Raw genomic sequence first — 27,599 nt, forward strand, 5'->3', positions numbered from 1 at the left:
GGATGAATGAAAATGATTTGGACCTCTGCCCTCTTCTCTTCCTCTATCGATTGTCACCTAGGACAAATCTATCTCGATGTCAGATCCCGGGCTGTCAAACACACACCTCCGTCTGCTCTGAGTTATGGAACAAACACCTCAATGTACTGACCTCTTGTTTGGGATGTTATGGCTTTTAAAATAAATCTGCCTTTCACAAAATGAAATATTTAGATGGGAAAAAAAAATGTAATTAAATGCCTAGAATTCCTTAAATAAATACATTTTGCCTATATTCTTTCATCTCAAAGTGTTAGACTCTAAATCAGTTTATACAAATAACTAATAAAAATTGCAAAATCTCATGCAATATTTTTGATATGCCATTGCGAGATGTTTTAAATGACTTGCAGCTACTACCACAGCAAGTTTCAGCTCAATTTAAATCAACTTGACTGAATAGTTGACTTTTTTTTTTAATTTTCTGAAGTAAGCTAACTGTTCCAACCCATTCTTAAAATTGGTTCACTCCAAAAACAAAACAATTGTTGAAGTACATCCAGTGATTATTTTCCTGAAAGTGTCATATAAATCAGTGACATTTTGCCAACGTTCTAAGTTGACTTTAAATAGTTAATAACAAAAAAAAATAAATGCAATACAGTAGTCCCTCATTTATCGCAAGGGATTTGTACCCTGAAGCCCCACGATAAGTGAAAAACTGCGAAGTAGGAATGGTAGTACAAGTAGTAAGTAGTAGTATATATATATATATATATATATATATATATATAAAGGAATTTTAAACCCTTCTCACACTTGCAATATTCTAATCAATGTTTCTAAAGCCTCTACAAGAGCACAGATTGTCATGATTTCAGCTCTCTGCCAGCGCTCTTGGCCACGCCCACTTCTCCGCTGCAGAGCAGAGATATGACATGCTGCAGAAGGAAGCTTCTCCTTCAGCTGTGGGCTGCACATAGGTGCAGCAGGTACTAATTAATTTTAAATTATTTATTTAAAAAAAACATTCCATACCGATTGTGTGGCTCGTCCATCAATCAGCCATTTGTGTGTCATGTACAATCTTACTTTGAAAAACCGCAATAGTGCGAGTCCATGAAAAATGAAATAGTGAGGGACTACTGTAATGCAAAATGTGTTAGTGCTCAAAACATATGTTGGGACTGTGTCTCAGGCACTACCGCATAAAATTTTAGGTTGGTATATGTAAAATTGACTGATTTATGGCTGCTTTTGTAATTTTGTTTTATGTCAGTTGGCAGCCAGCTTGAGATAGCTTGACTAAAAGTTATTCATCTTTAGATGTCTACCCAATTATTACGTTCTGCAAGTTTCACTAAAATGTGTCCAGTGGTTTATGAGATTTTTTTTGTCAGTTATACTTGCACAGACACAGAAATAGAGATAAAAACTTTACTGTCACCTTTTCATTATGCAATATGTAAATACAAATTATGTTATAACATCTCACAATGACCCTGTAGAATATTGCGCACTTAATTTGCCCCGGAATTACGCAATCCAAATGAAGTACATGTAGGTCGAAAGTTCAAACATAACCCAAGCTTTGTCAGGGTCTCTACATCAGAGTAAGCTATTGGTGGTGAATTCTGATTTCAGGTTTAAATTTCAAGACATGTTCCTGCTTTACATGTTTGACTCTGATACAACAGCATGAACCAGATATAATGTAGTCACCTCTGTCACTGTGTTATTGAAATTACCACATGCTTTATAAGGGTGTAAAAGGTCTAGGTCATGGTTTTTGATTGGGTGGTGGGGGTTGGCTTTCTTTTACAGTAATTGCTGCTATGGTTTTCAGCGCGAGAAATTCTGCTTGAGAAATTACCCCTGGACCGAGCATTTGTGTGTGTGTGTGTGTTTTCAAATGGGTGGAAAGTGCTGGGGAAAAATGGGAGCTGTCAGTCAGCTTAATGAGACCAACCTTGTCTGTGCACATACACACACACAAACACACAGAGCGCCATTGGGCCCCTGGAAGTGCCATATAATTGGGTTTCCTTTCCAGGACAACAGACATGCTCACTGGATTAGATCTGACCACCGACGCCAATTCCCTCCATGTCTCTCTCTGAGCTTTTCCTTCTTTTTGCATCCTGACTGTCCCTTTTTTGCATCCCTCTTTATTCACTAGCTCTTTCGATATCTATTTTTACATTTGCTTTCACTGTGTACCTATCAGTTTGACCTACTGACCTTTCCACCACTGACTGTACATCCATGTTGAGAGCCTTTTATAGGTTTTAGGCATGTATAACAAAGCAAAAACATATTATTTAAAATTCACAAGTCACAACTGTAACATTCACTGCAATTTATACCTTTAATTTGACATCTTTGAGGGTCTGCCATGATGTTAATACGAGGATTTTTAACTTTGTCTCATTCACTGACCAGAAATGTGCATGTTAAGTTCATTGATAACTCTAGTGTTACTCATTGGTAACACTTTGGAGACTAAATGATGCCTAGGTGTGAGTGAGAGTGTGAATCGTTGTGTGTTTCATTTATCTCTATGTGGTCCTGTGATGGACTTGCAACCTATCCACTGTGTCACTTGCACAGAGATGGCTGGAGATGGGCATCAGCCCCACTGCGACCCAGGAAACATGTGTAAAGTGTATGCATGCATGTATGTATGTATGTATGAATGGATGAATAGATGGATGCATGGATGGGTGGATGAAATAGGAGAAGGTTAAAATATTGACCCCATTGGAAATTGTAGTTTGAATTTTTTGCAACAATAAATACAAGTGTCAGACAACACATACTGTATGCATCTAACCCTTGGATAAAAAATAAAGGATAAGAAAAGGGAAAGCATGAAAAGGAAAGGAAAAGGGAATGATTCTTTTTTCTCACGGTTCCTTGTGCAATCCCAGAGGAATGTTCACATCTCCTCTTTCTGCCCTTCACATTGTCTGGATTTCTGTAGAAGCTCTTTGCAAGCAAGTATGTGTGTGTTTGTCTGTGCATAATGCAGCACAGCATTGTGTCTTGAATGTGTGTCAGGGAATACCTCAGCTTTGTTTCCTCACTACTTAGCTCTTTTTGGACATTTGTAAGCACATTCATTTTGAATAAGCAGATTTGTTCTAAGCATCTCTATGTCCCGTTGTAATATTATTCATACTTCTTACCTTTCCTCAGAAGGTAAGAAAATTACATCTCAAATTAACATCTGAGTAAGAGCATGAACATAACATAATCATAAAATAGTGTAACCTTTGTTTGGAAACTCCCATTAGTAAAACACTCATTAAGATCCTTTGCTTCTTAATCATAATATTACAGTTAACAGAAAGGGGAACAAACCAGCTATCATTACTAAAAATAATGCAAAGGCATTTACAACATTGCTGTAACAGTCATTACAAGGTTGTGAAAGATACTACCTAACTGGCAAAATGGCTTACTGGCATATTTGATTTTCAACGGAAGAATGGCAAGTCCTTCACAGCACGCTAACTAGCAGACTCGAGGGGAAAAATGTCTGTTTTTCAGCTTCATTTTTACAAACACAAAAAAATGAAAGTATTATCATTGCTATAGGGATGCTTTCCCTGTTGCCCTCCAGTCTCTTGATGTGTACAATAGTGTGCATTGAGAGATGTAATTGATTTTACTGTAACTTGGCCTTTGAAGAACATGCAAAACTGAACTTTCGATGTGCTATTATATTTTCAGTTAGTGATAGTATATCTTATCACCTGCATGCCGGTCAAATAAACAGCACAACCTTTGCTGGGACTTGCAGGCACTATTTATCGAAGACTACACTGATATTGAATTAAAAAGTTACACATAGGTATAACATAAAATAGTAGGTCATGAGTGGGGGTAAAAATGAACTGAGTTTCCCTTTGGCAAATGAATACTTAAGTTCTTGAAGGACTATATATATATATATTTTTTTTTTTTTGTATTGATATATGTGAAGTAATACTGTATGAGTAGACAACTTGCAGTAGACAACAGTCAGAATAATCTCAGTTTGGAGACTCAGGACAATTCTGGGGAAAGTTTCTGACTGGCTCAGAGCTATTTCATTTAGCTGAGGATGATTGTTTTAGACAAAATTTCAGCAATCTAAGATATATCAAAAGTTTTATTAAATTTTAAAACTGAAAGTTATGCTCTGTTAAAAAAAAAAAAATCCCATATTCATTTCACCAACCAAATTAGGCTGTTCAGGGCAGCACAGTGGTGCAGCTGATAGAGCTGATGCCTCTCAGCAAGCAGGTTGCACCAGTTCAAATCCTGGTCCGGGTGCCTTTCTAGGTGGAGTTTGCATGTTCTCTCTGTGCATGCATGGGTTTTCTCCGGGTACTCTGGTACTCCAGTTTCCTCCCACAGAACAAAAACATGCATGTTAGGCTGACTAGTAACTCTAACTTGTCCCTAGATGTGAGTGAGAGAGTGAATGGTTGTTTGTCTCTGTGTCCCTGTGATGGACTAGAGACATGTCCAGGGTGTACCCTGTCTCTTGCACAGTGAAGGCTGGATATGGGCACCAGTGACCCCCTCAACCTGAAAAGGAAGAAGTTGCTAAAGATAATAGATAGATGAATGGATGGATATTAGGCTGTTCAGATTTTGGCATGAAGACACAGCATTTATATATTCTGCCTCTAACTTAAGCAATGCATGCAAAAGTAATCAAAATAAGATTATTTTATGTGTCTGACTCATCCATCCATCCATCCATCCATTTTCTTCCGCTTATCCGGGGTCGGGTCGCGCGGGGTAGCAGCCTAAGTAGGGAGGCCCAGACTTCCCTCTCCCCAGCCACTTGGGCCAGCTCTTCCGGGGGAATCCCGAGGCGTTCCCAGGCCAGCCGAGAAACATAGTCCCTCCAGTGTGTCTGACTCATGTAAATGTGGTTTTCTTGCTTTAGTTATATTACACTATAAATAAAAACCTCAAAGGTGCCACAATTTAAAATATGTATTTATTGTACAGTGTAACTTTATTGCCTTCTGCCAACAAAAACTGGTATTAAAAAAACATAAAAACCATTTGGTGAATTTAAAGTAAAGTTTACATGAACATAGAAAGAAGAAAAGCAAAGACGTGAACAACAACGTGTCCGAATCTTGAAGGCATCCAACTGTTTTTGCACCCACAGTTCCTTTTAGGAAAAGTATACCAATTATTATGACATCATCAAATATTTATCACTATTTGTTTTTGTTTTTTTTTACTTCTTGTAAAATCTGAACCTTTACTGCACAGATTATAGTGTTTCCTGCCTGCATATGTTGCTCAGAAAGAGACTGTAATACATGTAGTTATGCACAAAACTTGAAAAGCATTCAATCGTTAAGTCATCGCGTTGAAAACAAGTCATGGGCGATCTGTTTGGGTAAAATCTGTATTCCCCTGCAGTGAGGTAACATAAGATATTTAGTCTGAGTTAATGGGACATAATTTTGCCGAGGTAAATATTTTGTTGTTTGAGGTGGCATTGTGTGTGTTTCCCAGCTTTTCTTTCCCTGTGAGTGTGTACACCGAATAAAGTGTTTCAATGTATTTGGAGTATTTTACGTTTAATCAACACTGAACAGATAAGCCCTCAAGACACATGTGCAATGTAAATACACGCTCACGCACAGGGAGCAGAGAGAAACAAATACAGCCACAATAGAAAGCCTTTTTTTGGCAGCAATGCAACAGCCTTCCATCCATATCCCTCGTGCACCCTCAGCCACCCCTACACCTCCCCACGCTGCGAGATATTAAATACCGTTCTCACAGCAAGTTTAGCCACTTGGCATTCCAACAACACATCCGTCTCTCTGGAAATGTTTATCTGTAAGCTGTTTACGCCACACTTTCCTCATCACATGCACATATATGTAGTTTAAACACACGTGTGCAGGTCGGCATACAAAAAGTAAAAGTAAACGTGAGTACGGAAAGGCAAAAAAAAACCAGAAAAGTATATTTTTTCAAAACCCGAGAACACACGTTCACACGCACACACTGGAAAACGTATAAAAGTGCACACGCAAAATTTGTCAAAACACAAAAAAGTCAAACAGATGTGACCGGATTGTGTCAAGGTTTCACACCATAGACATCAGTGTTCAAATGCACACACACATACACACGGATACACATTGGAGGCAGCGAGGAATGCAGATGGAAGTAACGGTTGGATACGCTGGTTGGACTACATCTAAACATTAGAAAATGTAGCCTCAAAGGCAACACACTTCTTTTAACACACACAAAATGCTTTACACTGATGTGTAACTGTGCTTGCAAGCAGGACTCAATAGAAAAAAAAAATAAAAAAACACGTGATGAGATGACGTTCTTGCATGCCACTAATGAAATTAAGCCTGGAAATGTAGCGCTCTGTTAGGCAGATAAAGTCTAAGCTTCCTTCCAAACTGAGGGAGGCAGAGCCAGATAGAAAGAGGCTGTTAACATCAAGGCTATGCTGAAAATACAGGGGTCAACTTTGCGCAGAGGGTGAGCGATGAGAGAGAGATTACAGGAAGACGGTGTGCATAGGCGTTCTGGGTGTATGAGTGGGTTATTTGTCTGACTGAATATAGGTTTGCATATCCAGAAGAACAGAATGGAAAAAGGTTTGACTATCGCTGGTGGTAGACAAAAATTACATGATGCTGAGAGGGGGTTTTGATCAAATAACAAGCTCCTGTAGAAATGTTATTGCTATTTAATTTGGGCTTTGTCTCTTATTTGTTTTATGGTGTTTATAAGATAAATTGCAGGTGATCGGTTAAATGATTACATCTATGAATCGTTAGTTCAACTTTGATGTTTCAAATTCAAGAATCTTTATTATCCCCAAGGGGCTATTTGTTTCACAGTCAGTACACAAAGCATCCATACTAAAGACATTGAGACAATAAAATAATACATGAAATCATCACTGTTTGTTGAGAAGCCTGATCGCTACAGGGATCAGATGGTCGTCCAACATCTGGGCAGCAGATACCTGCGTCCTGATGGAAGGAACCTGAACTCACCGTGGAGTGGGTGATCAGGATCTGCCAGAATCTACTGGGCATTGTTCACTGACATCACCTTGTGTAGGTTTATGAACTGTATTTATTCTTGGAAGTTTGTTTATTGTCAAACAGGAACATTTTTTTTCTAGACTTTTTGATCATATTTAGAAATGTACTTGCTTGGTGCTTGGTTAGTCTGTATGTACACTTTTCATGACTCTTGTCACACTAACTTTGTACTTTGTTGTGACATGTTTAAAGCAATAACAACTTTTTTATCTTCTTTTTTTTTTAGACATGATAAGCTCAGAAAAAAAAATGAAAAAGGAATGTCCATACAAAATGAAGTTCTGGTTAATTAACATTTTGCTGTGTCACCACAGGACTTTCACAATTTTCAAGAGGGATTTTCTATGGTTTCTTAACAGTATGTAGCTGCAATGGTCTTAAACATAGACATTTCCTTTAGCATTAGACATTGAGATATCCAGAAAATGTTTATTCTGAATACTTTTTGCATAAATATTTATTTTGTCTTAAGTAGTCTGCCAGCCACTGATGCAAGAAAATCTTCCCAGCATCGTGCTGCTTTTACCATGTTTATAGAGATGACATCAGTGTACAAGACTTGGTTTCCTCAACTGGGAATAATGCCAAATAGTACAGTCTTTATTTTATCAGATGAGAAGAATTTCCATTTCTTGGTCTAAGAGTCATTCAGGAGTCCTTGGGAAACACCCAGGGGGGTTTTGAAGCCTTTTAGGCTTCTCTCTGGTAACTTTTTCTAGATCCCCAATTGGAGTAGTGCTGAACTGATAGTTTTTTCTTCTCTGCAAAGGTTCACTGGATCACATTCATTGTAACCAATTTAATTTTGAACTGCTACGGAAATTTAGTTAGCTGTCCTCTTTCAGGAATAAATGTTACTTTCTTTAAACTTATTTTTAACAACAACTTGTTTTTTTTATTTTTTTTTTTATCATACAGTGCATCATAAACAGCTTGAACATTATGCTTTATTGGGTATTTTCCTTTTTTTTTTTTTTTTTTTTTTTTTTTTTTGGGAATGTACACACAGTACACCAAATTTGTGTTTATTTTGTTCAGTGAAGAATAAACGTAAGATTTCGATGCAAAATTAACAACAAAAAAAAACAAAACTAATAATAACTTAGGTTTGAAACAAAACTGAAAACAAACATTAAAAAAAAGGTTAATTCGTGTCTTCTGGATCAGTTTCTTTAGTGAGAAATGTTTCATCCCCCATCCAGAGGACTTCCTCAGTCTGCAGCCTGCCAACCAGATCAAGCCAACCTCCTACTGGAATCTCAGAAGCAGGCTTTTAACACACCCACCCAAAACAATCAATCATGTACAACAATCAACCTATGGGACAAATCTGGTTGGCAAGCTGTAGACTGAGGAAGTCCTCTGGATGGGGGATGAAACATTTCTCACTAAATAAACTGGTACAGATGACACAATTTAACCTTTTTTGTTGTTATCTAGGGTACCTGGATGATTGAGCTTACACCCCCCTTTTTTTAAAAAAACAAACATGTTTGATGGCTCCATATTAGTAGATTTGCTGCCTCTAATGCACAAAACTTTTCATAAAAACTATGTTGAATCGCTAATGTTGGATGTATAGCTAATTGTCATTTAAACATATTCTGCTCTTTATGTCACAGAGGCTAAACTGAAGAATTAACTATGACATTTTTTAAGCTACCGTGCAAAGTCTGGGAGATCTGCTTACTTTTAACATCTTAATATTTTATTACCTTTATTCCCCACTTTGTTTGTTTTAATTATTTTTCTATCCGTTATGAAACATAAAGGATTGTTCATATTTTGTCTGTATGATAGACTGCAAGATTCAGTGAACATTTACCAAGTAATTTTATTTGACCTTGTGGCCAAAAAAACAGAAGCAGACTCAATTTCTCCACCCTTTCCAACACCGCCCAATGGCAAACAAACGTGCACACACAGCACTGACTGTAAATTACAGGGAAGCAGCAAATCATTTTCCCATTTACTCCTCTGTAACTCAAACATTTAGTTCATTTTCTGTCTGAAAATTAGCTGGCATTGATGCCAGTGCTCTCTAGTATAATTATCAATTATGCATGTGTCACTGTAGGAGTTGTATGTGCGGAGAGCAGAGGCTGTAGAGGGGCATCAAGTTTCAGTCAGTTCATCAACGTGTAAAACACCTGAAGGTTAAAGCACACTTGACCTATTCAAGTGAATGGTGTAAAGGTCTTCCAATCATAAATCACTACAAGCTAAATGCACAAGCTAAAATATCTATACTGAGCTCATAATTTATGGGTAGGGCTATGACAGGATTGGGCATCAAAAGTTGATTTAGGACATCTGAACTGCCTCTTTTAGCTGAGAATTTTATATTTCCTGTTTTTGGAACATTTCAAATCACTAGGGCCATTGAGCACACTGAAAAGAGTGTATGGTTGATAAAGAGGTGGTTTCATATAAAGTCAAATTTTATTGAAAATGAATTCAATAAAAAAATGTGGATAAGACAGAAATAATTTGTATTTGTCCTGTTGAAAAATAAAGTTACACACTGTTCATTCATTCTCATCACCTTTGCTTTATGGTGTTGGCCGTTTAGGTGGAGCTCTCTGACAGCACCTCTCATACCATCACTGATGCCTATGCTGGCAAGGAATACATCATACAAGTAAGAAGTTTAGTATGTCTCACAATTAACAAGGAAAAGTGACGTTTTACACAAAGTCAACGAGACTGAGTTTGGCCTTTCATTGTTTTATTTTGCACATTGTGGGACAATCTTTCTAACATTTTTTATCTAAATTAGTTAAATAATTCTGTCACTAATTCAACAGGTGGCTGCTAAGGACACAGAAATTGGAACGTGGAGTGACTGGAGTGTGGCTGTCCACGCTACACCTTGGATTGAAGATCCTCTGCCACATTCTGCCATCACTCCCACAACTGATGTGGACTTCCCTACTGGTAGGTTGAACTTCGAACACATTTAGGATTGGCGAATAAAGTTTGTGGTCAGTGGTCTTCAAAGTTCACCTATTTGTAAATAAGTTCAGCAGTGTTTTCGTGGGCACCCAAATATAGAGAATTTCGTGAAATAAGCTGCAATAATTGCATAGCGGTTTTGAATCTTTAAAAACGGTTCGCTGTTAATGGATGTTTTTACCAAAATGGTGATTTCAGATTTTTAGCATGCTTAAAATGTTAGCCTGTAAAGTTGAACTAATATTAAATATAAAAATGCATGCATTAGCCTAATGTTGTTTGCCTTCTCATATCAGCTGCAAACACAAACTTCAGCTAAATTTGATGTCATCAAAGATACATTGATATGAAAGGCTAAATGTAGATAGATTATTACAAATATGGAAAATGTATCATGGAAGGCTTTCTTTTAGATTCAGAAATTGGCTGTCCTTTTGTTCATACCATCACTGATTAGTTCACTAGTGCAACAATACTGCAAACAACTCGTATGGTATGCATATTTAATTAAATTTTTTGACACTTAAATATTCTTCTTATGTCTGGGTTTCATTTACCAATGTTTTATTCCCAAGGCTATCCAATAGACATGTATTTAATCAGTTAGGTATGAAATTAGGTTTCAATAACATTTTATAGCATGACATTGAGCACACATAACTTTGAACTTCTACCACAACTTGAGAAATAAAATCCAGCAGTCTAGACACAAACTGACACTCACAGCAGCTTTAGCCTGAATTGTGCCTCAAGGGAATAACCGCGCTATCTTTTTTTTTAAAAAAAGACTCACGTATCCCCCACAGCTCCAGACTGACTCTCTTTCATTGCATATTTTTTAGACGTTAAAAAAAATAATAATTGTAATTAAACTATTTGCAATTTAAACATTTTTTGTATGTGTATAAATATGCACACACCTTAAGACATTGTCATGGAGTCCAAACACTTTGGACTTTTTTAAGCATGTGGCAAATATCAAGGTTGGCTTGCTAGTCAGACTGAAATCTCTCTATGGGCAGATAATTGTAAAACAACAAGACATCCCGGACTAAACCTTTATTCATTTATTTATTATATACATTTTTAAGAATTCACTGAAATACCACAAAATAAAAGTATTCTTTGTCCATCTACTGATCGTGCCCTTTCCTTTCCAGCAAACCAAGACCTGCATCTACTTAAGATTTGGAACACGATAATTGGATATATTGACATGAATTAGGCACTATTTAAAAAAAATGCATATGTTTAGGATCAATGAGGTATTGGGGAAGGATATGTTCAGGCAAATGTTGAAGTTAGACCAGGATTCTACATTGGCAACATTTTGGTCACTTGTTCAACCGTAAAAGCTTCACAAAAGAAAAATAAAGTCTGGACTAAGGTTGCACTTTGCTCCTGGACTGCAGTGCAGATGGCATTATGGTAACACGGCAGTTGAGATGAAGCACACGTCTCTTTGATTGAGTTATCAATCTGGCTCAAGATTTCAAAGTCACTCTATAGACAAGCATTAGTGACCTGAATTTAATTCAGGTTGGCCTGGGATTGTTCTTGTTTTATAATCAAATCAATAAAATATGATTGCCACTATGTGCAACTGGCCCTTGCAGGTACTTGTAGGCCAGATGATGTATGTGATCCAAGGAGCTTTCTTTCTATACCAGCAGGCGAATGTCGCTCTTTTTAGTAACTGACTGACTGATCTTTGTTTAGCAAAAGAGGGGTTGTTTTTGTACCAAAGAAAGGGTTCTCAGAAATATCTATTAATATAAGAAATCATCCTTCGTGTGGTGCCTTTGATTTATTTATTTAATTCAACACAAACAACCAAGGATACTTCCCCCCCAAAAAACAGCTGTTACTGTCATACAGCTTTGCAATCCATCCACCTCACAAGTGCAGTATATCAATATGCTGATTAGACAGCATGATTATTGCACAGGCGTGCCTTAGGCTGGCCATAAATAAGGCCACTCTAAAATGTGCAGTTTTAGCACACGGCACAATGCCAAAGACGTTGCAAGTTTTGAAGGAGCGTGCAATTGGCATGGTCACTGTAGGGATGTCCACGTTCAGAGAATTTGGCATTCAACCAGCCTCACAACCGCAGACCACGTGTAATCACACCAGTCCCTGTGTTCATTGTCCAAAACATTCAGTTCGATTCAAAAATACTTCATTAATCCCAAAGTGAAGTTAAATGTTGTAGCTCATCATCCTGGATTCATTAGAGTTGTTATAGAGGCTGATGACTGTGAGCAGGACGGATCTCTTGTAGCGGTCCGTCTTACAGCAGATCTGAAGAAACTGGTTGCAGATGTTGATCTACAGTATCTACTTGGACTCAATGGGTTTCTCGGTCTTCTTGGGAAGAAGGAACACCTGAATCTTTGGCAGAACTCCTCCCTGAGCAATGACCACTCCTCCCAGCAGCTTGTTGAGCTTCTTGTCATTGCGGACAGCCAGCTATATGTGTCAGGGTATGATCCTGGTCTTCATGTGGTCATGAGCCACATTTCCCGCCAGCTCCAAGATCTCAGGTACTCAAGCACCTCCACCAAGTAGACGGAGATACATCCACAGCACCTCCTTTAAGATACGCCGATACGTGACAACATATGCTGATGTCAACCCATGCCATACCCCCACCTCTACCACTCGATTCACAACGATGACATCAGAAAACTGCTCACCCACCTACATGCAGTCTGCCATCTGTCCTGTACAGTGAAGACTGGGATTTATCCTTGAACACCTCTCCATCGTGTCATATGCCTTCAAATGTGAGCATTTGCCCGTTCAAGTTGGTTACAACACACTGTAGTTGGAGACCTCAATGAGGACGACGGACATCAAACCAATTGTTGCAGCAGCTGTCTGGGCAGCTGGCATTTATATGTTTTGTGTATTTCCCTTTAAATTAGTGGTTTTTAGAGCCTGTGATGGTTAATCCACCTTAATAGGCAAAACAGTTTTGTGCAAGACGTAGCAAGTTAACATTAGGTTTCCATTGGCAAGACCTAACAAACTGACTTTACCTAGTTGAGACACTCCTGCTGCCCTTGGGTCAAAATGACTCACAAGGCCTCAGTTTAAAAACTAAGGCCTTGTCTTTCAGATCAAGGACAGCCCGGGGATTAAATAATCCTTACACAAGACTGGTCCACGGTTCAGCTGTATGCAATGCAAACTACTGAGCTATAATGAGATAGTGAGCCTTCGACTGAATGAGTTCATATGAGAGTGGCATCTACCTTTTAAACTCTCTGATTCATGAAGAACGAGCTATTTAAAAAGTCATTGCATTATTTAAATACTTGTCAGTAGTTGAGCTCTAATGATGCTCTCATTTAGCTTGTTCAGTGATACAGAATGCAGAATTTGGTGAGCCAGCTCAGTTTTAATTGTGAGTTGTGAGACATTTAAAATGAGAAAAAATAACCTTCTTGCAAGCTATAGCCCTTATTTTTTCTATTCGGCATGTTCATCTATCAATTCAAACCTTGTTTGAATAATAAAAAAATGCTCATAGCCATCTTTTTAATTTTATTTTATGTTGTTTTTTTTTTTTTTGTGGCTGCCCTTTGAATTTTGTTGTTAGTTTTATAATACAAGACTGACTTCTTTTGGTCATAAGCAGCACTGCATGGTGATTGTCAGTCTGCATTTAATAAGCTCATGAAGATACACAAACGTAGTGCTGATGAAACCCATCTTTTCCATCTTCTAACACTGTTGTGAACAAAAAGAAAACCAATGAAGGCGTGCTCCTCCTATCAGATAGCATGTTTTGCATGCTCTCTCATGAACCTTCGGTCAGTGCACAGCGTATTATTCATGGTGTCAAGGAAATAACAGCAGTTTATTTGGATTCTCCTCATGCATCTTCTCCACCCAGCTGCTGCCTCTCTGCTCTCCTTCCTGCTCTCCTTGTCATGTTCTTTTTTTCTCCCTCTCTCTCTCTCTCTCTCGCTGGCTCCATTTTGCCTTTAGGTCTCTCTTTCCCTGTGTTTTTTTTTTCTCTCTCTCTCGTTTTAACTTCTTTCTATTGATCATGCCTCTTACACTTAGCTCTTGGCAGCCCACGCGTCATACAAATCTTTTCTGTTTGACCTTTTGCTGCCCAATTTTAAAGATGTCACTTGCTGGATGACTGATTATAGCTGGGTAGAAACTGGTCTGTAGCAACTGCAACGGCCTGTTGAGATCCATACAATGACTTCATATTTGGGTGTTGAGACTCATGGATGCAGTTTTTCCCACTCCCCCCCCCCTTTTTTTTTTTTTAACAACATAATCAAATAAATTGAAAGCTAAACAGAATTCATGTAAGCCAAATGAAAATGTGTCCTTAAAACACAAAATAAACAACTTGGAGAAGAAAAAAAAAACTCTTATGTTCAGACTGAATTAAACTTAATGTAATTGATTTCTCATCTAAATCTGTTTTAGGTTGAATTGCAAGGGGATTCCATTGGAACACAATGGACTGCATGAAACTGAATCTAATTTGGAACTTTTTGCTCTTTTTGTTCAGTGAGACGACTTGAGATGATTATCTTCTGAATAAGAGTTGTACAAATAAGTTTAATTGGGTTGACTTTAAATTAAGAATTGAAATGAGCCGAGTTGACTTGAAGTGTACTGATTTGAACTTAGTTACAGCGAAGAAGAAGTGAATTAAATTGGGTTAATTGAGTTAAGTTGAATAAAATAACTTGAACTGAGAAAAATAGAACTGAATTCAACTGGATAAAATAATTGAATTACATTGGATTGGACAAAAAAAAACACAAAAAATTGAGTTAAGAAACATAGTTAAACTTGGGTGAATATAACTTAACTCATTCACTTGAACTGTATTACATAAATGAATTAAGATGAACTGGACTGGATACAATTGAAAAAAGAAGGATTGACTTGAGTTAAATTAAGGTGATGTGGATAATTTGGACTAAATAAACTGCTGAATTGAGGAGCACAATTAAACTGTTTTGAACTGATGTGAAGACTTGGATTGAATTAAATTGAGTTATTGCATTGGATCATACTGATAAATTAAATGAAGGTGAAATTAACTACATTGAATTGAATTAAACAGGGAAAAACTAACTGACATGATTTTTTTTTTTTTTTTAAGCAGTAGTAATCTGGCAGATTGCAGTTAGAGTTGTTCACCCAGTAGTGTTTATATTTGCAGGAATACAGATCATGATAAACCTTTAATTTACTTTTTTTTAAAGTATGTGAAATGTGTGTAACAGTTCAAACGTTAAATCAACTCATCGTTCAGTTTGGACTTTAAGTAGAATGACATTCAAACACAAAGATGGAAAATACGATTCAGGCAGGTAAGTACATGAAGTTCAGTGAGCTAACTTTCTTTCAGCCATCATGTTTCTTACCGTTTCCACACTGACCAATAGTTTCTCTTTTCGCTGCTCAGTCAATCAGAAAATGAACACACTTCCGTTGACTTATTGATTGTGCAGCTTTGAGCGTAAACACACATTCTGTATCTCCTCTCTGTCTTGCTCTTGTGTTTGTCCCATGAACCACATTTCTTTGGCGTCCCACTTTTTTTTGTTTGTCTCACAGTTTCTCTCGGCGCTAACAGGTTTTGCAAACTGCAGAGAGACGTCGCCAACGGTTGCACTAGCATTTCTGTTCTGTTTTCTGGCATCAACAGATGGACTTCACATGAAAAGGATAGCTTGGTGACAGACACCACATTTAGAAATCCCATCCTCGGAGATCAGTGCTTACCCACGACATTCCAGGAAGTAAACTGATGATCATCTGAAGATTTAAAAGGTTGTAGTTAACCTTAGTGTCGGAGCCCTCTAAGATCTAGGTTTCTGCCTTGCTCACGATGCGAGACAGAAATTGGACCCTGTCTAGCACTGAAGAGGCAACATAAGATATCACTTCTTATTTATTTCATGTGTAGTACTATTTATACATATTTAGTTTCTGTTTCATGGCAGAGTAGTCCTCAGGTATTTGTGTAGATGTTAAACAAGAGTTGCCATCAACAATAAAGTTGGTTCGGAGACGTGGAGTTTCTTTTGTCAGCTAGATTCCCATTTCTCCATGGTGGATGTCTACAAATGGGGTTGAAAGTCTTAGGGATAGATGGACTTGAGTCTTTCTTTTTTTCTCGCTAGAATTAAAATATGTACATGCTGGAACATGCCTCTAAAGATGTCTGGACATCAGGCAGGCCAGTTCATCACCAAAACTCTCTTAGTACGAAGCCATACTTTTATAATGGATGCAGGATACAGGTTAGCATCAGCTTGCTGATATTTGTAAGACTTTTCCTGAAAAAAAGATTACGCATGGCTGGGAGCATATGTTGCATTAAAACCTGTATATAATTTTCTATATCCATAGTGCTTTACCAGATATGTAAGCTGTCCATAGGCATTGATGCACCCCACATCCCATCAAAGAGGCTAGCTTTAGAGTTGTGCACTACTAGTAGGCTGAATGATCCCTTTCCTCTACAGTACAAAATATATGGCATTTGTGGTTTCCAAAAGTAATTTAACATTTTGATTTGTCTGAGCCCACAGTCATTTTTCACTTTGTCTCAGTCTATTATGAATGAGTATGAGCCTCCAGAAGATGGATGATGTTATGAAGAAGGTGGATGGTGTTCACATATGGCTTCTTCTTCATATGATAGGGCTATAAATAGCAATTTTGGATGGAACATAAAAAGCCCCTTCTCCACGTGTGGCTTTACTCAGCTTGCATCAACTCATCATTGGCCAAATGTGTCTCCATTACCTGTTCCCGCTTAGTTTTGGGAACTGCCTCATCCATGGTTCTAAGCAAGCCAAGTTGATCAATTGATTTTGACATCAGCAAACTGCAGCCATTGACTGGCCCACTGATTGATGTCACTCTATGAGCCAAGGCTGTACTTACAACCTCCTCCTTAAGTGCCACGTTCAATCCGGTCGTTGAGTGTTTGTGTATGTATGTTGTATTCGGGCCCAAAAAATCCAATCCGGCCTGGCCCCAGCCCGCAGTCATCATTTCCGAACCCCACTCGACCGGATGGCCCGGGGGAAAAAATACATTTTTTATTGGTTATTAACGGTCGGGGACGCGCAACTGAGTAAAAGGGGCAGAAGATCGGAGCTGAGGAGGTGTTTGTCCTTTCATGGCCATCAAAGAGCATTTAAGTCCTGTTTCTGCCTGCATTCTGCATTACTCAGACACAAACCGCTCCGACACATCTGCTTTGGGATCTCACCTGTTTGGGTCATCGGCCGCGTGCGTCCGCTGAGTACAACGGCTGAATGAACATCCATTTGGACGATGGATCAATGCCTGGCAGTACAGTCCCATCTGAAGCCTAACTGAACTTTTTATCTCTTTCGAGGACAGTCAGCTCGCGGTGAAATAGCTGCGTGCAGCTGGTGAAAGTATGGCAAGCCATGTTATCATATAATTGGATCGCGGCTGATCTGCTGACCCAATCAAAATCTTGACACTGACCTGGCCTACCCATCCAGCACATTATCATGGCCCAGCCTGCCCTGAATTCAGGTCCGATGGGTCCAAGCTTAGGGCTAGGGTTAGAAATGACAGCTCTACGTGTACGTTACTGAAATGGAGAGTTGAAAATCACAGGTTTATCTGTTGTCAAATGATGAGGGGTAAACCTTTTTATCATTTTTGTCAGATGAACACGGACAGCTTGTGCTCGAAGGAGCAAAGAGGAAAATGTACGTTTACCGAGAGGTGTCAGAGAATCTGGCCACCCACGGCTACACTTGCATTTAGTAGCAGTGCCATGACAAATTAAAAACAATGACATTTTATTACCAAAAGATAAAAGATCACAACATTCAAAGCGGGTCGAACCGAAGGGACAGGAGGTGGTTTGCTGAGATGGATGCCACCTATGGGTACTGTTCACCCAGCAATGGTCGTGACAACCAGAGCTCCCACCTGCCAACAATCGCACCCATGATCCTGCCCAATGACTGAGGGACACACTGTCAATGGAGAAACACCTACACTTGAGTAGCACTGAATAGAAACAACAAGATTAGAGTGATACTTAACAATAGAGAAGTGGCTAAACAGTGTTTAAATACAATAACGTGTTCAGGAACACATGCAGTGACATCCTGATGCATGCTCATCCATGTAGTAATCACAAGAGAATTAGAACATTTTTAATGCAGTGCTGCTTGAGGACCCCGAGATCAAAGACATCCGATATGGATTTTCATCCTCGTCCTTGTCACACTTAACATTTTTGTAAAACATTTGAATATCTTGATGATAATGAGTATTGTACATAATGGAAGGCGAGCCTGTGATAGGAATGTCACCGGTTTGACCCCCTAGACTGATGACATCAAAATGTGGGTGGGAAAAGTGAAGTACCCGCATCTGCCTCCGTCCTCTTTTGCCATACTTTGGGCCCTTGAGCAAGACCCTTAACCCCTATGGTCTGCTCCCCCATGTGCCCAAGATGGCAGCTCTCTGCTCCACATAGAGTGCTGTGGTAGCTCAGCAGTCTGTGGTTGCATCAGGAAGGACATCCAGGGTAAAAAAAAAAAAATGTCAAGTCTTTGTGCGAATTAATACTCTGTGGCTGAGAAAAGGAGCAACTGAACAATATAGATAGATAGATATTTTGTTAATTTAAAATATTTTTCAAAATGTTTCATGCAGTTTTGGAAGCAGGCTGGTATAGTTTTGTGTGCGATGTTCAGCCGTGACTAAAACATGGGATTTATGAGAATTACAAATCATTTGTTATTTTTATTTATTTATTATTTGTTCGTTCATTCATCTGTTTGATTTCACAACGTCTTAACTTTTCTATGGAACTGGGTTGTATATTCTGAGTGTAATATGATTTTAGAGTTTGTCTGTTTAGAAGAAAAAACATGTTCTGTCCTTAGATATTTCTGTTTAGCCACAACAAGGCAACCCGCAGAAACAAAATGCTAAATGTAATCACAAAGATTACATATTTATTTGAATGATCTCAAATTCTCCAATCATTTGTTTTATAGTTGTTACTTAGATTTAACCAAGTGCCACAGGGAGCTTTTTTTTCTTCTTTTAAACACATATAGTTAGAGTTTATTCAGCGTTCCGAATCATTTCAGTCTCTTTCCTCTCTGCAGTGCTGCCGTTTGTCGTTTCTCCTCCTCATCATTGTCTCCTCTGTTTACACGCCCTCACCTACTTTTGATACATCACCGTACACCCCTCAACTTCCTCTCCTTGTCAACAACACATTATTTCTGCATATACAGTATAAAATTTGCTCCACTTTTAAGCATAATGTTTTCCTGCAGGCAGGAAGTGTTGTGCAGAGTTGGACATGTTTAATGCACCTCCGTTTCCTCTTTGTCTTCACTGTTTCACACCTGGCTGCTTCAGTTTAATATCTCGTGACTCCCAATGTGGTGCAAAGCAAAAGTCATTAATTACAACCAAAGGGGAAAAATAAAAGAAAGACATATAGACTCACTTTACTGAGGAATATATATATATATGTTAGTAAAAAAAAAAAAAAAAAAAAACATCCAGAGATTCTAAACTGAGTAACAAACATCTTGCATATGTTTGTTTTCTGTGCTGCTGTAGAAACATTTAACTGTGATATTTTAATTTGTCAAGCAAAATAACAGAAATGTAGAGCAAAGAAATACATAAATAGTGATCATTTTCAACAAATGTATCTTTCCTGCCAGTAATTTTGCTCTTCTATGGTTGAATGTGATTATTTCACATATCACGTTTCTTTTTTTTTTTTATACTGTCATTCACATAATAAATATAATGTGATTGCAACTACAGTATGATTACCAGTATACAACCCACAGAACAAGATGTACAGTAAATGGACTGTACTTATATAGCACCTTTCTATCTTATCGAGATACCCAAAGCTCTTTACACTACAATCTGTGCCCTCATTTACCCGTTCACACTAGATCTTTCTATATTTCATGTTGCTGTGTTCATGCGTGCTCATCTGCTCACACAGACTCATGTTCGTGCTGCTGTTCGGCGTAGTGTTTTATGCTACTAGTGCTTAGTGTGTATTTAGTTGATGATTTTCTTGGTCATATCTTAGATCTTATTTCTGTTTTTCTTTTACATTTTATTGTTGGATGTAACTGGGACCCTGTGCACATAATTTTGTTCCACCACATGTACCACATGGGGTGCGAATGACAAAGAACCTTGAATCCTTGAATCTCTACAAATCTAATTGAAGAAATCATTCTAAAGAGACTAATCAGAGCTTTATCACATTCATGCACCGATGGGACACACATCAGAGACACAGAGGGGTTCAGTGTCTTGCCCAGGGACACTTCGGCATGTGACTGCTGGTGGATTCGAACCCCCAACTCTTGCACTGGACGACGACTGCGCTAACTACTCAGCCACAGCTGCCCTGATGTGATGTCACACACAGGATGCTGTGTTAAAAAATAAATAAATAAATAAAATAAATGCATTTGTAATGTTTAGGCTCAAATAAATAAAAAATACTGACATGAGGGCAAAACAATTAAATTTAGAGCCACTTTTGCTGGCAGTGTGACCATATTTGACTCAAGTAGAGCTCAACAATTTAATTTGGTCCGTAATGTTTACCTCGGGTGTCTTTATTACTTTTTAAGTGAGTTATTTTTATTGATTTTTTCCTTTGTGATTTTATGAAATGGTACTATATTACTCCTGGTTTTATTTCATTTTTGTTGTTCAGCATTTATGTACAACATTTGTTTGAATATGAAGCATGAGTTTAATTGACCTTTGCATTGTCTCTTCATATCTTTTATACATTCAGTGACAGTGCAGTGAACTTAAAAAAATGCAGCAATTTAATATTTTCTGTTCAAACCAGATTCACAATGTTAACTTTTTTTTTTTTTTAAGTGTGGTGTAAGTTTTATTTTTATTTTTGTAACTCTGTTTACTTCCCGTTTCACCGTTTATCCAAGTTTTGAGATCAAATGAGGTTTTTTTGTCTTTTTTACGTTATGCCTGCTGATTTTTTATTATTTTGTGTGTTTGTGTTTTGTCTCTTTCGCTTCATAAATGTCTTGACAAGTCTCATATTGATTGTGCTTGCAGATTAGAATTGATTTTGCTCCTCACGCTGTTTTCCTTTCAGTTCGCTTTTTTTCCGTTATGATGAGAAATTTTCAGCACTCCATTCATCAAAACAATGTATTGAATGTTTTGCCCATCGGGGATATTCTACACTTTGTGACCAAAAAGCCCCACACATGCAATGCATAAGAAAACCAACTGACCAGGGGGGTTCTTCAAAATGTGTTCACGAGGTCCTTTGTGTCGGTTCTTGCAGAGACAAAGACTTCTCCCATACCTTCATCCAGAGCGCCACAGAAGGGCCAGGTTCCAGTGGACAGAGCTGCCAAGGTCATCGCAATATTTTCCCCTTTGCTGTTAGGACTCATGCTGCTGCTCATGTGGTAAGTATCACACAAATTAACACCGCCCAAAAGTGCTTTTATCTTTTACGCAAATTTGAATCCAACCGTTCGCTCTTGCCGTGTATTAATAAATCGATGCGTGACTGTTCGCGTCATGGACACGCTTTGTAGACCAAGAGCAACAACTGAAGGAGTTTGTTCTATGACTCCAGGAGGTTTTGAAGAGACCCTGCAGGATTGAAGTCAATATAACGGACTCCCATTTCAATACATTGACAATACATTGTCATAGAATACATTTAACCAACTTAACCAACAATTTATTTGTATATACTTTGCAAATGTATTGTGCTTAGTTTTTTAGGAGCCAGGTTTTCTTGTATAACGTAAAGTGAACCTTTTTGGTAGCTCCTCAATTTTATTTTTTTGACAGTCGTTCAAAGAATTGTTTTAAATTAGGCTTTTTTTTTTAATCATCTTGAGTCAAATTCCTATTTAAAAATTGTTAAAATGGGGCAAGTGGAGAACAAGCGTGTGTCAGGTCTATAAATAAAGATATGCAGCAGATGATTAGTATCTTTAAAATGTGTATTTACAGGAATAGTCTTGTGATTTTTGATGTGATGTTTTGCTAAATAGTTAACATCTTGTGAGATGGTTTCAAACTTTTGCACAGCACTTTAAATGTATAAAACATAGAATAAAATAAAAAAAAACATTATGTGTATGTGAGAAGACTCCATGATCTTGTATAATCGTATTAAAAATCAGTTCAGTTTATGTCTATAGCGCCAAATCACAACAGAAGTCGTCTCAGGGCGCCGTACAAAACAATTCGCACACCTGTAAACACAAAAGTCATTTAGTAAAAGTTCTTGACGGAGGTAAAGGATTCATAAAAATATGTTCACGAGGTCCTTTGTGTTGGAAAGCCAGCAGACTCGTTGAACCATCGCAGTCTCCCATCCTGAGCAAGCACAAAGGCGACAGTGGAAAGAAAAAACACACGTCAAGGATTGAAATAATTACAAATACAAAACTGGTTGAGCAGAGTAAGTAAAGACGTCAGCAGAGTGAAAAAGTGTGGTCAGTTTGACCTCCATCAGTCCAAGCCTGTAGCAGCGTAACTAAGGGACGGCTCAGGAAACCCAACCCTAACTATAGGATTTATCACAAAGAAAAGTCTTAAAACTGGACAATGTGTCAGTCTCACGGACAGAAACTGGAAGTTGGTTCTACAAGAGAGGAGCCTGAGAACTGAAAGATCTTCCTCGCATTCTGCTTTTGGAAACTCTAGGAACCACAAGTAAACCTTCAGTCTGAGAGTGAAGTGCTCTGTTAGGAAAATATGGAACAATAAGATCTGTATATAATATGAGGAATGCATCATCCTTCACCTGTTTTGTTTTAAATTCACGTCAAGTTTTCACATTTTTTTTTAATCACCTTTGTGATAATAATGTGTTGTTTTATGTTTAACAATCTTTGCTACTGGTCTTTCTCTTTAAATGAACTTAACTGAAATTGGCAACAAGTTATGTCTTGATATGACCAGTTTGCTTTTGTCTTTCTCCAGATGCAACAGTGCGCCGAAGATGGACATCAAGCACGAGGAAGAACAAAATGAAGAGAAATAGGCCGGTGTTTTTTCTATTTTGCACATGTTTCAAGGATACAGTGCATTGATCAGTTCTGTCCATCACACAGTTACTCACCCAAATTACTTAGCGAGGGGGGAGGGGGGGGGATCGGATGACGATGATGCGATCGAGTACTTTTTTTGATTGATGGCAACGAAGAAATTCCTTAGAGGGACTTTTTTTTTTTAATGGCTTTGAGGGCAGCAGCAGAGGCAAACGGGAGCGACCACAACAGCAGCGGCGCCGTCAGAACCAACAGCTCAGAGTTTCATGTGGACGCTTCAAAAGACCGACCCGTGCAGTTCGGTTCAGGAAGCTCCTCAGAGCAAGAAAACCAAGTCTTCAGCTGAATAAAACCATTTTCTAGCTACATTTTTGTTTTGTTTTCCTTCATCATTAATTGACTGTGTCCTTTTAAATTGCACAGTGCTTTACAGACAAACACACATAGATGTGTGTTTGTACGTTTGGCCACAGTAGTGTCCCCCCCCCCCCCCCCCCCCAACTCCCTATACAGCTCATTCATCACGCCAAAGACTCATCTGCACCCATAACAAGGAGCCCAAATCACTCAGCGAGCTTCCTGAAGCCGTGCCTGTCTTCATTATGGGTTCAAAACCCCAGTAGATGTTCAAGTATGAATGTGTGAGCGGGACACCTGATGGACACTGGTGGAAATCAAACTGGGATGAATCTGAGTGTCCCCCGCAGCTCATGTTTGTGTAAACACAGCATTTAAGAAAAAGAAGCTGCGATGAAGCTCCGTCAGACTGTGACTCTGCGCCTCGACAACTGAACGGAGCTGATGGAGCGAGCTGATTTTCAATCTGAGGACTAACACTTTTGAAGACTTCACTATTGGTAGCCTGGCTTTTTTTTTTGTTTGTTTGTTTGTTTTTTTTAAGACAGTTAGCTTTACTTTGTGCTTAACAGCAAATGGCAAGAAGGACCTGGATTGTACAAAAGTGAATAAATAAATAAATAAAAAACGGTAGTTTTCAGAGTGAGCACTTGTTTTTCTACACGGCTGTTTTTTTGGTTTGACTTTGTGTTTGTTTCCTGCGTCACTGACGCAGCTACAGTTTGTCGGTTTCTGCTCTGTGCCGTAAAAAACACACACAACTGTCTGCTTTCCAAAATCTGCTGCGTTTACAAACAATAATACATTTTTTTTTTAAATCATTTCAATATCAACAGTTACTATTATGTTATTCAAATGAATATTGACGTGTTTATTGTCTTTTTTTTATTATTTTATTTTACAGACAAATAATAAAACGGTACTTATAGGGCTTTAGTTTTGTTTTTTTTGTTTTTTTCAGACATTCATAACAACGTAATTCTCCTTGAACCTATTTTGTAAACTATGATATGTAACTTTAACAATGAACAAAAAGTTTATTATTTAATAATGATGATAATAATAATAATGTATGTATTAGCGTTAGAATGTCGTAACCTGTACCTGAGGTCTTTTTTATAGATGTATATACAATGACAGGTTTCAACCATTAAATGTGACCATTTCACAATGACTTGTGATGAGCTGGATTCATTCTTTGTTTTGACGTTAATAATATCACTAAAAGGCTGACAGAGTCGGACTGTTTTTACGTTTTAAAAAGCATTTTAAAGAAGCTGAAGTTCTGAGAAGTAAAGATGGGCAGGGGTTCATTAGTCTGCAATAACTGCATGAATAGTGGAGCAATTTCAGAAGGATGTTCATCAATAGGAAATCAGGAAGACTTTGAATGTCCCATCATCTACAGTCAATATCTACTGTATTTTTTGGCCTATAAGTCGCAGTTTTGTGCATAATTTGCATGCCCTGCGACTTATACACCAAAGCGACGTATTTATGTTTTATTTCTCAAATGTTCAAACCAATGTTTGGCTGAGAAATGACCATTTTCATTGATTCTGACATTGAAAATATTGAACACTACCATTTTCAGCTGCTAGATGGCACTCGCTGTGTCATGTAATAGGTAAAAGTGACTATTAATGACACAATAGGCTTGCCATAGCCTGATAACTTTGTCCAGCTCCATGATCATGCCTGGAGCAACCATCAATCAGCTTCATTTTGCCATTAAAGTGCATTTATTAAGTAAAAGTTCAGCTGAGACACACATTTACTTTAATGTCGAGCAAACAAATAATTGTTTTAGATGCTTATGTTGTTAAATTTCGAATAAATGCACAGTGAGTCCTCCCTCTGCGCCCCCGGAGCACCAAGGCAGCAAATACTTTTGAAATACACCTGATTTGACCTTTAAAGTCCATTTCTTAAGGAAAAAATAAACTGAGACACACCTTTGCTATGATGTCAATCAAACAAATAATTGTTTTTAGATGGTTATCTTGATAAATTTCGAAGACATGCTCAGCGAGTTGTCCCTCTGCGCGCTCCCGCTTCCAAAAGTCTGCTTTTAAAATGCAGCTGATTTGACCATTAAAGTGCATTTATGAAGCAAAAGTTCAACTGAGACACACCGTTGCTATAATTTCAAGCAAACAAATAATTGTTTTTAAGTGTTATCTTGTTAAATTCTTGTTAAAGTCCTCCCGTGCACGCTCCTGCGGCCGCCATTTGGCAGGCAATCGATTTTTGGCACAACACCGGCCCACGTTTCCAGGTTGTCAGTGGTGACGTGTAATAGACGTGACATATACGGTGAAGCAACTTGTTTGTTTTTCCACTTTATTAGACATATTTGAACTGATGGGACTAATAGGGCGGTACGACGCGTACGGTGGAAAATACGGTAAACACTTTTAGTATCTAGAAAAAATCCTTTTCTTTTTTTTAATGTACCTAAATCATTTGTTTAACGCAGACTCTCGTGCTTAGAGGACAATAAAAAGCACTGAAAGGACTTGAAAAGAGGAGAAACAGAATGCTGACTTGTAAAACTCATGAAGCCCGAGCACAATCAATATTTTATTTTTGTCGTAAAACTTGCCAAGATGTTCATTTTCAAGTAAAAATCACAAAACTGTGTCAACAAATCGAGTTGGACTCTTGTTCCAGAAATAGTGAGTGAGTCGACGATCATCTTAAATCTGAACATGTGATTCATCACAGCAAAGATGGAAAACTTCTTTGGAAAATATTAGTTTTATTCTGGGTGATTTTTAGTTATTTCTTGAATGTTTAAAATGGTTTTTTTTTGCTTGTTTTAACTGTGAGATTCTTGGTGCTTCACTCAAATCCCAACATCTACTCAACAAGAGTCACTGATGGCAGGTAGCCACATGGAGCCATATTGTTTAATGATGTCAGCAGTATTCATATTCTGTGTGTTTGATCAACGTTGTGCTTATATTCATTGATTTAAAACTCACAGCCATCACATGTAAGATAAGATACAAAATGAATGGTAGATTATAATTTTTTCCAGGGTTTACCTCAAATCCTGTACAAAGACCACTGGTACCACCTTCACTTTGACCTGGACATGCAAATCAGGTAAAGAGGATGGATGGATGGATGGATGGATGGATGGATGGATGGATGGATGGATATGCCATTGAGCTAAGTGTTTTCTAGTTAGTTTTTTAATTGTATTTGCCCTCAATCATTTTGCTTTTTTGAACATATTTCAACGTTCTTATGATTGCTCTGCTGCTGATACAAGAGATGTGTACGTTATGTACATTAAATAAAAAGATTAATAAAGTTATGGTGAGATCTCAATTTGAGAGACTTCAATCGGAAAAGTTAAAAATATGATTTTAGAAAATCAAGATTGTTAGACATAACTACCATTGCAAAGTATTGTTTGCCTAAAACTGAAGAAAACAAGCGATGGAAACTGAAATAGAACGTGTATTTTTCACGTACAATAAATGTTTAATTGAAATTATGAGTTCAGAAAGACCAAATCAAATCACATAAGTGCAAACCATGTTTAAATAAAGAAGGCGACGTGTAGGGTTTTTTAATTGATGACGCTTCTGTCAGTGTTTAATCCTAAATTAACACATTGATAAGTAGAAATACAAGTACGTTAAAAATAAATTGTTCCTGTTTTGATCTTTCCATCGTTCTGTCTGTCTCTCCGCCTCCCTCATCTTTCGCTTCGGCTCTGCTTCTGTCGTTATGCTGACAAGTTCTGGCGGGCCGATTTGGAGGCAGAGGACAGATCAATACACCATCTAACAGCTGTCAGCTGGGGTCTTCAGTCCGTGTGTGTGTGTGTGTAGATCTGCTTGCATGGTATTGCATTCATTACTCTTTCATCCCTCCTCATGGACACTGGACGTCCCTTCCCCTTTATTTATTTTTTTATTTTTATTTAATGCACACGTCAATGAGAACTCAATTAATATTTACAACGACAATGAATCGGATAAAGAGGGTTTTATTCCCCTGGTCATTGTCAGCGTTGTGAATCTGATTTTCTTCTTTGAAGACGAGAAACAAAAATGTTGAGCTCCCGTTTCAACATTTA

At 38.0% G+C, this 27,599-nt stretch overlaps 1 protein-coding gene across 1 annotated transcript in view; it reads left to right on the plus strand.

The window, feature by feature from the left end:
* The window catches only part of cntfr (ciliary neurotrophic factor receptor), a 168,529-nt gene extending 145,090 nt beyond the window's left edge, over positions 1–23,439 (plus strand). Inside the window, exons 6-9 of the mRNA XM_037692305.1 lie at positions 9,655–9,723; positions 9,890–10,019; positions 21,415–21,541; positions 23,079–23,439. Of these exons, the coding sequence (XP_037548233.1) occupies positions 9,655–9,723; positions 9,890–10,019; positions 21,415–21,541; position 23,079 (327 nt within the window). The 3' untranslated portion in view covers positions 23,080–23,439. The remainder of the gene's footprint in view (positions 1–9,654; positions 9,724–9,889; positions 10,020–21,414; positions 21,542–23,078) is intronic.
* The last annotated feature ends 4,160 nt before the right edge of the window (positions 23,440–27,599 follow it).

Source organism: Nematolebias whitei, chromosome 18 (genome assembly GCF_014905685.2).
Source record: "Nematolebias whitei isolate Nwh7 chromosome 18, NemWhi1, whole genome shotgun sequence".
In the NCBI taxonomy this organism is placed as follows: Eukaryota; Metazoa; Chordata; class Actinopteri; order Cyprinodontiformes; family Rivulidae; genus Nematolebias; species Nematolebias whitei.